The 13,107-nt window shown below is 41.9% G+C and overlaps 1 protein-coding gene across 4 annotated transcripts in view; it reads right to left on the reverse strand.

The window, feature by feature from the left end:
- Window positions 1–13,107, reverse strand: part of ARHGAP24 (Rho GTPase activating protein 24) — a 198,741-nt gene that overhangs the window by 20,258 nt on the left and 165,376 nt on the right. For 3 of the 4 annotated variants that reach the window (XM_050327392.1, XM_050327391.1, XM_050327390.1), the window contains one exon: window positions 2,240–2,447. In XM_050327392.1, the coding sequence (XP_050183349.1) occupies window positions 2,240–2,447 (208 nt within the window). Of the gene's footprint in view, window positions 1–2,239; window positions 2,448–10,462; window positions 11,672–13,107 lie in introns of those variants that run through there. The other variant, XM_050327389.1, reaches the window with a different exon arrangement.

Raw genomic sequence — 13,107 nt, forward strand, 5'->3', positions numbered from 1 at the left:
TCACGTAGATGTATTTTTGTCTCTACAGCACTTTTCATATTGTGGTCACTTTCCAACTTGCCAAACAGGTTGCATCAAACCTGGAGATCATGTTCAGTACGATTAGAAGGTACCCCAAAATATTACCGTATCACATAGGAACTCTATATAAACACTGTGAAATGAACTCCCCCTGAAGAGTTTACAAACGGAACAAAAGGTTGGAAGAAAAAAGCAGATGCCCAATGGAAACAGCGCAGGTATCAGAGTTATATCAGGCATTTATGCCTGCTTGACTTCTGGACCACTGCTACACCTAAATCATACCTCTCCAAACTCAAATGTGAAAAAACAAACAGGAGAAGTCCCCATCACAATACATGCGGACATACAAGGTCAGTGTTCTATAAATTCTCAGCTTCAGATGCAGAACTGCAGGACCAGCAATTTATAGGCAGCTCCTGCTGATGGTTCTAATTGTTATAGTAGAAATTATGTGCATTCTTCACAGCAGTAGCATGTAAAATCTCTTCATCTGCTAAAGCTCAGCTAGCATACCTGTTCATGGGGCTCATTAGGGTGTGCTACAGATGTTGCTAGATAACCTTGAAAAAAACATTAATCCAGCTGAGCTCTGGTCTCATTTGTTTTGAATAGTCAGAACTTGTGCATTTCCTTCGAGCTGTACCTCTCAGTGGGATGTTCAGTACATCATCTTCCTGGAGTTTGGGGGTAGCTTGTTTTCTTAAACATTTCCTCCACAATTATTTGGCTTACAGGCACAGAAAAGAATAAGTTTTTTTCCTGCCATTCGCCTACTTGTATCTTTGGTAGAGACAGACGATCAGTAACACGTCTTCATGTCCAAGTAAGGGGAACAAGGCCAATAGATGCTTCTTTACCATTTTTAAATAAGCTGCATGGTATTTGAACAGTAAGTGAGCATACCGCAAACATTTATCAGCTAACACTGTCACTTTCCCACAGCCCTCTGGCTCCCTAAAGCCATTTACTCGTCAATTATCCCAACTCACCCTAGAGTGAGAAACTAATAAACCTCATAGGAAGACAATTTCCTTTTCCAAAGCATTATGAATTCTTGATCTTTCTTTTAAAGTGAGGGTCAGGACTGAGGAAACTGCTGGAGACGAAAGAGCATTACAGGTGTCTGTCTTCTGTGCATCTGTGATACACAAAACTTCATGCTTAACAAATTTTCTCACTTCACGGGAATAGAGAATGGACTTCCAGCAATCAGTTTCAAATCATGGCATGTTTTTGCACTAAAAAATCAAGCTATACTTTCCTTCCTGTTACTTGGATTGCTATCAGACAAAGCTCCCACATAATAAATGCAATGTGCCTCTTCCTCCTAATTCACGCTGGACCCTCCAATGGAGTGAAGTATCCTGATTCCTTTGCGGACATGTGCTACAGATGTCACTTAGGGCACATGCTGAGAATGAACACCATTTAACAGTCCCTTGAACTGGAATTGCATTACCATCATATTAATTCTCATCAGAGTTAAAGGGTTTATGTGGCATTCATAAGCCACTGGTTCTGTTTCTCTGATTGTACATTCTGAATATGTGGACTACTGCTGTCAATGCTTACAGAAGAGAGCCCAAAAAGCTAGTCTTACAGAAGTGTGAAGTCATACACAGCTGCGTGAGCAGGACTAGGTTTTCCTTGGCCCAGAAATTCTCATTAACTTTGTAAAACTGCATAACTAGTGGAATATGAATTGGACCTAAATCCTCAAAACCACATAGGTTTGTTAATATGATCAGAGCAACTTTAATTATAAGACCAAAGGTCCAAAATCATAAAGAAATACATAAAAGTATACTTCCCTTCCAGTCAGTTTTATAGATAACAGACCATGTTGAGATTGGTGATAAAAGAAATTCTTCCTTTGTGGGACTGAATAAATGCCAGCATCACCACTGCATTTCAAATGATATTAAGATCAAGGTAATCCAGATATTTTTGATTAAGCCAAACCATTAGCAGTACTTCTCCTAAGCAGCTTTTCACAAAAGGAAATTCCCCAGAAATGCTTTGAAATCAGACATCAAAGTCAGGGGGGGAAAATAAGACATTTTAGAGCGGTAATACGAAACACACAGAAAAACCTACAAAAACATATCATTCTATCTGTTGCTGCCATGTGTTTTACAGCACTGTGGGTCAGCCAGCACAGCACATCGCGTCCTGTCCAGGCTTCAGGGAGTGGGGAATAGCTGGAGGGTTTTACCTGTCAAAAGAAGGCTTCTCTCCACAGTCAAACGCATCCTGTAGCTCCTTGACAAGATTAGCCTGCCCAGGCAGTCGGAACAGGCCCTCTTCCCTCAGCCCCCGCTGTCGGATAAAGTCCACACACTGTTCCACCAGCATAGGAGCCAGGCGGTTCCCATAGCGCTTTTCATACCGGACAGTATCTTCCAGCTTCTGGCCAAAAATACCTACACCAAAAAGAAAGATGTGACTTGGCTGAGAATCATAAAAACATTTGAGGGGTCTGTGCCTTCTATTCCAACTCACGCAACTTACGTGTCATTTAAATGCATGGACAATTAACATCCCGCTTTCTTAAGAATAAAATGCTCCATTGCACCTTTGATACTCTTACGGAAATACAGCGATGACATATTTTTTAACAACACCCAAAACCACTATTTAAAATAAAACACTACAAATTATTTGCAAGACCATAAGCCCAGAAAACGTGGAAAGAACACAAATAGGATTTTCCATCACAAAACTTCTGATTCAAAATAGATTAATAGACAGATGTAGATGTGTATCTCCATCTTCTTTGGTTAATGTCTATTTATCAATTAAAAAATTAAGTACTTTCTGTGTGAGTTTCAATGGGGTATAAACATTATCTTTACATATTGGGAGACAAAAGATTTATAAAGATAACTCTGGATTTTGATCCTACTAAACCAAATTATTAATTTTTTTATATAAACAAAGATCATTCCTATAATGTCTTACCAATTCCATTATTATTGTCTGCTTTAGCAACAATAAATTTTGTGTACGAAAAAAGTTCCTGACATGAAAGGTGAAATATGTCAGATGAACTTCAGGAAACCTGCATTCATCCTCAATCTCATGAAGAGCATGGGGGGTTTTGATAGAATTAACTTCAACACTGATTTGAGGGTATTATTGCTACCACTGGAATGACAGGCACTCATCATAGCTTATTTTGCCTCTCCCTTTCAAAGTGCAGAGCAGGCCATGAAAGCATCACAATAATGTTCAGGCATGTCATCTGTGATGCAAGCTCTCTCTTGAGACCCCCATTTGCTGAAGAGTACCAGGGCTGAAGCAAGTCAACTCAACTTCTTTATACAGGATGACAATGAAGAGTTCTAAGGCAGTCATGATCAGAAACTAAAGAGCAAATAACTACCTCAGTTTTCCAATGACAAACACTATAAAGTTAATGGGAAAAAAAAAGGCAGTAAGTCAAATTGTGCCCTTTACTGAGCACACAGTTCCTGCTGATTTAAAATTTTTTAACAAGAACCGAGTTGTGGTTTTTTTGCTTTTTCTGAAGAATGCCCAAAGTTGAGTTAGTCAGTTTTTGATTTTGACCCAAAAACTTCATTCTCCCATAAATTACAGTTGCATGGCTAAGTGTCCCCAAGCTAAGGTAGCATCCGTTGGGGTAACCTTCAATGCATACATTTTTCCACCAACATAAGGATAACCAACACCTCAGTTGTAGGGGGGACAGCTGCCTTGCATATGCTCCAGGATGTTATGGCAAGTGTCAAGGTGCCCATAGTGAAGGTCTGAGATTTGTATTAAAAAGAAATTACTTTCACTGTAGCACACGAAATAACTGCAGAGAGTAACTGATGTCCTGCTAAGACATCCAGAAAGTCTCTTGAGATGCTGAGCAGCATACTTGTGATTTCTATGGTACCCACACTTGTGGATGCCAAAACCAGCAGTAGGTAAGGGGAATGAACATTACACAGTCATTCTTTATTAGCTGATTTTTTTCATGTTGTACAAAGCCCAACAAGTAGCAATTACAGAAGGAATTTTTAATGTTTCAGAGTGAGTCAAGCTTAAAAGAATACTGACTGATGTGGTGTCCACAAAGTTCGGGCTCTTCAGGTTGACAGAGGAGTTAAAGCATGTTTTCTCAATTCTTACATACCTTCCCAGCCTCCTACAAACTGCCTAGGGGGATGGGAAGAGTATTAATTGAATTCAGGTTTCTTGTATCTGCCTCAGTTAAGGGTTGCAGCTGGTCAACACAGAGAACCTCCAGTCCTTCCAGTTGCTAGACCCTCCTGAAAGCAGGAGAATTAACGAGGAAAGTCCACTGAAAATCAGCTAAGGAATCTGTGTGATTATGGGAGTCTGGGGATTTCAAAGTCCTTCTTAATGTATGAGAAGGCTGCTGTTCAGTGCCCCTCAATTTGTACCTTCTCCTGGCTGAGCAAGCCCCACTTGCTCTGCCTTTCCTCAAAGGGCATGTGTTCTAGCTCCCGAGCACCTTAGTGATCCTTTGCTCATCTCTCTCCAGTGTTATTTCCACCTCTTGGTTTTGGTGGGTTTTTTTTTGGTTTTGTTTTGGTTTTTTAAGGACACAATATTTGGAATACGGTCTAAAAAATGCTAAGCAGAGGAGGTTAATCACTTCCCTCCTTCTGCTAGCTGATACTGCCCAGACTCCTTCAAATCTTCCTTGCTGCCAGGTCCACTGCTGGCTCATGCCCAGCTTACCATCCACCAGGGCATCCAGGTTCCTTCTTCAGAGCTGCTTTCCTGGGGTTATTCCTTCTGAGGTGTAGGACTTGGCCAACCTACTCCATCTTATCCTATCATACAGACTGAGCTTCTTTTCAAGGGCCCATGATATCTCCTGGTTTTAAACACAAGGGGGTTTGCCTCTTTTCAAACAATATACAATAGGATATTCCAATTATACAATTACAATGTATGTACAGTTACAACTCCTGCTCATTGACAGTACAATTAGTATGCATAAGCCTGACAATACTTCCTTCTCACTATGCTTTCTTTAATCAGTAATGTGCATATTGCTGCTTAAATTTGCAAACTGCTTTGGAACTCATACTAGTAATGACACTGCAGTCAAAACATATCACTTTCTATGAATACATTTTTGGATGCGGCCTTTTTTTTTTAGTTTGTTTTAAAACTGGTTTTCAAACCATATCTAATAGATACTTAATAAAATCAGAATAAGGCTGTTTTGCGCCGTGGGAGCAAAAAAAACCTCATATATTGTTAAAAATTGCTGAGGTACCACAACACAAAACACACTGAAAACAGGTTGCAACCATAAAGTATTAAGATGTCTGTAATTAGAAATAAACACTATTTTTTAGGACAAATAGAAAGTAACAAGTGATTCATATACAGAAGCTGACAAAGATTAAATACATGGATATGACAAGCTTGCTTCTGCATTGTAGCAGAAAATTGCAGGTATTGTAGAAAGAAAAGCTTAATAAAACCTACATCTGAGGGAAAATGAAACCTGATGTGATAGGGAAAAAAAGTAAGTCCAAAGTAGAGTCTAAAATTTCCTGGTTCTGGTCCCTTAAGTGTAGACACTGAATTGTTTCTATTATTGTCTACAATAAGGGAAGTTGGAAATGAAGCAACTTTCCCTGAGACACTTAAAATACTCACAGCTAGGAATGCCTGAAGGAGAGACAGAGTAACTACAGCAGTTGTCTCAGATTTAACAGATTTTTTTTCAGATCCTACACAATCCTCTGAACAGTTACATCGAGTCTGGCCACAGATATACTTTCCCAGCTGAAGGGGTACGTGTATGCCCCATATCTTCACATGGCAGAGAAAGCCTCAGGCTTCCCATCTATACGAATGGTGATAATACCATATTTACCTCAGAGGCACGAGGATCTCCACACTCAGCTTTGGAAAGCTCATAGCTAACATGGTAACTCTGACAACCATGCAATAACCTAAAGCTAAGACCTTAGTCTCGTGTCACCACGTCACACCTTGAAGTCACCATTTAATAGTCTCTTCATTCTTCAAATTGTTTGGCACTGGACTTCATCTCAGGAAGGCTTGAGTTTGTGCCAAAGTATAGGCTGAGTTCCTCCAAAGGAAGCAATTCCTCCACCTAACAAATGCAGAACACTGCACCAGGCAGCACTTGGCCATGAAAGAAATCAGTCATGATAAGCCTGCACAAATATTGACCTGAAGTTACAGACTGGCTGATGCCTTACAGTAAAGGTACTCTGTTGCCAGGGGCAGAAGTGGCAGGAACACAAGAACTCTGCTTCCACATCATGTTGTCACATAGCTTTTACCTTGCTCATCATCTTTTTGGCACCTGTCGGGTTTTGCTTTGGAATAAAAGCCACAATCATTGTCCTGTAAAATGCACCTTCTTCCACTGTCCCTTTCTAATGCTTTTATCCCCTCTTATGTCATAACTAACTACTATAGAGACATTGCAGTGAACACTTGATGAAGATTCAGATGTTGACCATTAGGAAGCAAAGGCAATGCTGTCAAGAATTGTGGCGGCAAATGTTCAGTTACCTTAGAGGTTGGCAGAGACAACAACAAACGTTATCAGCTATAACTGGTAACTACTAGCACCTCACTTAGGAAAAGACAGTCCAAGTTATGCAGACTACAACATAACCAAAATCATAGAGATAATTTCTGTTTTTTAAAAATGAATCATAATAATGCTGTTTTTTAAAAGTAAATTTCCACTACAGCAACTAAACAAGAACAGCTCTGTGGAGAAGGAAATAAAAGAGAGCCCTCATAACTCATACTGTAATCCAAACCCAAGTTCTCCTCCTAACTCTCAATGTCTCCAAAATTCAGAATGTGTAGATACACAAGAGCTGACCTGTCATTTGGTTTATCCTTGAGACAGGATCTCAGAAGGGAAACCAGTAAATTAACAAGAAACCATGAGATTCAGCATAGCAGCAGCTTTGCTCTCCCACAGCTGGTGGAAGGCAGGAAAATGTACAGGATTCAAGTTCTGACCAGTCATTAGATTTAATCGGCAGAACTGCTTTCTCAGAGAGCACTTGCAGGTCTTTAAAGCTATATCCAATTAAGTGAAGATCATGCATAACATCAAAGAGGAAAATCACATGCTAGCAAAGGGCATGCTGAGCAGTTATTCATTAGTTAGAATATTCCCGTGGCAGAAGTTTTGTAAACATTATGAGCAACTGGATTTCCATGCTTAACAGATACCCAGGAACACTATGAAAAACTATTTTAAATGCTATATGCAAATTCTGCACATGTCTACTCAGGAGTTGTGAAAGCACTGTGGTATTTTTTATGGTACATATTCACAGTTAGAGTACAGTTTTAAAACCTAAGAAAGCTACTAGTCAATGATTTCCTTAGCTAACTGAACACAGGTAGGGTTCACATCTCAAGTCTCTGGACTTCTGATTCAGGAAGAAAACAGGAGAAGATCAAGGTGGCTGTTCTGCCACCTTGCTCCCTAAAGAACAGCTTGAAATAAAGAATACCTCAAAATGGCCCACCTTCTGCTCTAGCTCTACCACAGCACAGGCAAATGGTGAGCCAGAAGGTGTCAGGGAGCAAAAAGCACTGAGGGCTGACGCTTTCACAGAAGGCCCATGCCTGTATGTATGTTCTCACAATGTGCAGCAAAAGATCCCGATCCTTCCAAAACAAGTTCTGATTTTATGGGCTATACTGATCAGAAAGTGCCAGTTAAAGTCAAAGGAACTGATCTCAGCTTAGGATCTAGATGAGAATTTTAAGCAGCTCTCAGTCTACATTAGTAATTCACTGACAGTGAAAATAATACATCAGATGAATGGCTTTCAAAGCAGGGCTGCGAAAAAAGGTAACACAAAGAAGTGGCTGTCATGGCCACGTAACACCTAATATGGAGTTTTAAATTATTATTTTCTATCAGCTTTCTGCTCAGATGTTCCCCAGCAGTAAGTACTGTTTTGAGTGGATCAAAGGCAGGGAATAGTTTCTTCTTCTCTACAGAATTTTGTAATGTAGAGGGGAGGAAAAAAATCCCACCAAAAACAGCGACAGCAGAATTTTGTTCCTGCCTGAATAATTTTCCTTCCTTCAAGCCTTCTCCTACCCCACAGTCTGTGTGATGCCAGCAGTAGAGAAGGCAAGACAAACTCCCACCCATGAGTTTAAAATATGTGCACACCCAAATAACCTGCTTAGGAAAAACAACACTGAAATAAAAGTAGAACTAGATACAGGAAACGAAAGGAGGTAATTTTAAAAACATCACTGGGAACTTATCACAGTTGATCACATCAGTCACTATTCTCCAGCCACAGCCAATGCCACCTCCTCCAAATTCACCATCTATTCAGTGTTCTCACCACTGAATGCCACCCTCAGATATTGCTTTCTCCACTTACCCTGCATGTTCTCTCTGGAGGTTCCTGTGGTGGAACTTAACCAGAGAGCATCTTCTCTACTTGGAAGTTTAAAGATGCTTGGCTCTGTCTTTGTTCAGATGCTGCCCTCTGAGCACTGACTTCTCCTACAATGTGACCTCCAAACAAACCTGACATTTAATTTTCTGGTGCCAATCACAAAGGAAATTTGATCTGAATTTCCAGGAAGGGTTCTATACCTGGTATCACTGGTGAAGATCACGACATATCTATCTCTGCCTGACAAAAAGTCATGATTCCCTTCCCCTTCCAGTGCTTAGCCAATGATTTTCCCTGTTAATTTTATTTTCTGCATCACGTTTCACAGGTTAGAACTAACTAATCTGCTTTATGGAAGTATGGACTAGGTTTGCAGAAGGCCAGTTTTGCCTTTTATTATACTTAAGTATACAATCTACAAATGAAGTTATAGTAATTCCATATGCCAATTAATAAGACAGGGGTAGTTATCCTAATTTGCCTGTGCAACCATAATGAAAGTCCAGTTAATGTGCATCTTTCTGTTGCCTTCATCAGGACAAGGGCATAGTGAAACATATGCCCCCAGCATTCTGCTGGTCTGACTTAGGGGCCTTGATACAACACTCTTGACTGAAACATGATACAGAGAGGAAAGCAAATTAGCAGCATCACCTCCATCGTTCTGTCTCTGCCCCCAGTGCTGCAGCTTCACTTGGGAGTTTTAGACACGGACAGTTTCTGTGTCAGAACATATGGAGAAAGAATCAACAGCTGAAGCTCTTCTTGGAGCATCTAAGGCTGTAGCTAGGCACAAAGGCAGCTGCATGCAAAATTATCAGTTAATCCTTTATTCAACTTCCAGTTAAGCACACAAAATGGGCACAGGTAGCTCTAATTCACACCAACACACAACCTCACTGGTTGTGATGCCTGGCCGCAAGACATCGCCCTTGACTGCCTCCTCACACATCCCCCCAAAGGCAATGACGTTACCACATCACTACTGAGGCTGGTGAGCAAAGAGCTGCATGGTCTTGCAAAAGGGCAAACGGCAGCATGGAGGAACAATTGAAAAAGGAGCAGGAGAAGAAGATGACAGAATACGTGCGAGCCCTGTATCAAACGATTTCTCATACTTCAAAACAACGTGACAGTTTAGCCCTTTCACTGGGATTTCTCAGTCCAGCATAGCTTCTAAGACAACAGTAATGTCCCCCTCTTCCCCCACACAAAGTTTTTGTCCTTGTCATAGCGACAGTTTCTGCCCACCCATCCCAAGCGCTGTGGCACCTTACCACCACTTGTCATATCTCTTTCTGAGATGTGTTTCCCTTCCAGTGCTTCCAGCTGACATATTACAGAATCCAGTCTCCTCTTTGCCCTCTTTCCTCGGGTACTGCCACGCTCTGCTTCAACACAATTATGTGCAATGCAGAAGAAAACTGGCTTTAAACATCTCCATGCAGCAGGTGAAAGGCAAATGCAGGCTGCAGGGCAGCACGATCAAGTGGCAATACATCACTTGCAACAAGACAGCGCTGAGCTACATTGTAGAGTTACACTTCAATCCATCAGAAATCTCTGAAACCAAGGACGACTCTTCTGCACAAGGAACGATTTATCATGTTGCTTTCGTCCCTTCTCTTCTCCCCCCCTCCCACCACACAAATAAAATGCAAAGAGAAACTCTTTTTCCCAGTGTTCTGCCAAACAAATAGGCAACTCAGAGCATCACAGGTCTGATTCCCCCAGTGCTCTCACTTAATTTTGCTCAGAGGCACTGCAATAATCTTGTCTCAAACTACCTCATTCCAGCATTCATCAGCTATTATGTAGAGGAGACAGTATCAGCTGGCCAGCTACAAACAAATGAACAAAGAAGTAAATAAATCATTCGTGGGATGTTGGCATCTGCATTGTTTAATGTCTTTTGTTTCAGTATTCTCATCTGTCCCTGCACACACAGCCCCCTTGACTTGTAAGAAACCACGGCTTCACTAGCAAAGCAGAACACAGTTACAAAACAGACCTACCTTTACGGAAACTAAAACACCGCTTAATTCTCCTGTAAGTAGTTTTAGGGAAGAAAGGAGCTGCTGCTAAGGCACCTGGGCTGCGGGCTCCAGCATTTCTGTCTTCAGGCATCATACAGGCCGAGCCCCCACGTCCCTCCAAAGCTCTCCTTTACCAGCTGCATCCAGACGAAACACCACGACTGCTCATCGTTACTGACTGCTGAGGAGTTTTTATGGTGTATTTTCCTCTGGAGCTAGCAGATTTGTGGTCTTCTAGATCTTGGGTAGGGTTTGAAATGATTTTAATGTTCTCTTCCCTGCTTCAATTTTGCTTTGGGGAACAATTTCCTTCCATCTATTTCCTTTCGCTTCTTTTATTTCCTGCGGTGAGACAACTGCCTATTATGCAATGTCACAACAAAAGAGTTTCAGCAAAAAGATGTATCTTCCATTCAAACAGAAGTGCCTGCACAGACAGAGGGGGAGAAAAACCTCTTCCTCCCAGCTGAAACAGGGGGCTGAGTGGCAGAGTCTCTAATTCCACAGGACAAGGTCAGCACTTTGCAGTGTTCAAGGGGAAAGAGAAGAATAATATCAAAAACGCCACTGAAGAATCCTCCAGGACACGACACTCCTTGCTGGCACTCTTTGTTTTTGCAACCAAGAAGCAAAAATGACAGCCCCTTCGCCCGAGAAGCTCTTTGCCCATAACAGAGTCCTTTCAAAAGACCTCTTATACATCCAACTCCTCGGGTGTGATGCTCTCGTGGGCTTCTCGCTTGCTTTACTGCCTTCGAACTACCAGGAGCTCCCACGGGAGAGGCGCGTCAGATGCGGCAGCAGCGCATCTTTACCGGCAGGATCCCGGGTAGCCGCTGAGGAATACGTGCCTCCAGACGGGGATGCGGCGCTGGCTCGCTCCCCCGGCCCCTCGCCAGGCGATGGCAGCCCGGCCGCCGCCGCTGCCGTGTGCGCGCAGCAGGTGCGGAGGAAGGGCGCGCAGGAGCCGCCGCACCGCAGGTTTTGCTGCTGCTCCTCCGGGTGACTCTGAGCTGACTTCAGGCAGCTGTCATGTGCGGCTGCTGGTAAACCGAGCAGGCTGTGCCAGGCTCCTGCAGGAGGTGCCAGACCTTACACTACTACCCCTGCTAAAATGCTCATGCTCCTTCTTCTCCCTCCCTCTTAGTCCCAGGCTCTGTAAAAAAAACTGCCTTTTTAATCTAATCAGGAAGGGAATTTCATGTGCAAACAGGCATTACATGCCCTGCCTCATTTACATTTCTTTTCCCTTTCAGATTTTTTTCCACAGTCACCTTATTCTTTTGGTGCAAAAAACAAGCTGTTTCTGATCATCTTATCAGATTCCCACCTGCCCCCCTCCTGCCTGCTCTTTCTAGCATAGGTTAACAAATAACAATTTAATGATACGGTTAATCATTTACAAAGCTCCTTGCTCTGGTACCAGGAGTCCTCTCCCACTGCTAGACAAACTTTTAATAGTGGCTCACCAAGACTCAAACACATCTGCTACATGTGTGCTCGCACACACACACGCAGAGCTTGCTTACAATGCTTAAAAAAACCAGAAAATTCACGTTACTCAAAGTGGCACTTGACTTGTGTGACACAGGACTATTGTGGTTTACCACCTATTAGTGAAATTTAGGAAGCTGTTTTAAACTAGTGTTCTGAAATAATTTTGTCTCGTAAATTTAATACTGGCTAGTCTCCATCAGGTAACTGCAATTTTTCTCTATCTTGTTTATAGCTATTGTAACATATAAAACCGTTTTTAACTTCAGCAGCTACAGCTCATAAAAGCAGGCTCTTAAGACAACTTAAGCCAGAAGTGCCTGTCTTTAAAAGGGTCAGACTGTTGCAGCAGCTGTAGAAACATCCTTGTAGCAAAGGATAATAAAAATGTGTGTCTCAACATCCATAATTACAGAACCGTTAACAGGGCTTATTTACACTTCTGAAGATGGCTCAGACTAACGATTTAAGTAGTTAATAAAATTGGGGACATGCTAAAAACAGGGTTCTTAATGGTGACAAACCCTATGATACTGCTTTTGCCTTGTTATCACAACCAAACCTTCTCATGTTTTCCAGGGAATTTACTGTTTGCTTCCCATTACAAACAACCCTGAGTCAGGGTATTTGCGCAAGAAATCCAATAGGAAAAACAAGAACATTCTTCGAAGATTTTTAACTACAAAGGAATTCAAACAGTGATGCAAGGATTGCTCCTGCTTTGTTTTACACAAATCAGCATGCAAAGTATCTAGAGAGGTGCCTCCTTCAGCAATTGGCATTTAACGTTCCTAGAACAATGACAGTGTCCTGAGAATTTTCATAGTGGCTGAAAGGATTCCCAGCTGTAAATCCGAAATAGCTCTTGCCCTACAAAAGCAAATGAGGAGCTGGTGAAGAAAGCACAGGGTCAGGACTTGGGAGATTTGGGTTCTATTTGTAGCTCTGTGCATGGCTTTGGGCTAGAAATGGAGTTTCACCTAATCTCAGCTCCCTGCCTGGAACACATAGAGACTTCACCACTTGCAGAACATCAAGGCTGCCTTTCCTTATTATCTGCCACAGAAAGATACCATGGTGTTGGAAGCCAAGTTCAAAAAACCACGAAGACACTCTCTGAAAAATCCATT

This window comes from Myiozetetes cayanensis, unplaced genomic scaffold, assembly GCF_022539395.1.
Source record: "Myiozetetes cayanensis isolate MyiCay16 unplaced genomic scaffold, myiCay2020 scf33, whole genome shotgun sequence".
Taxonomy (NCBI): Eukaryota; Metazoa; Chordata; class Aves; order Passeriformes; family Tyrannidae; genus Myiozetetes; species Myiozetetes cayanensis.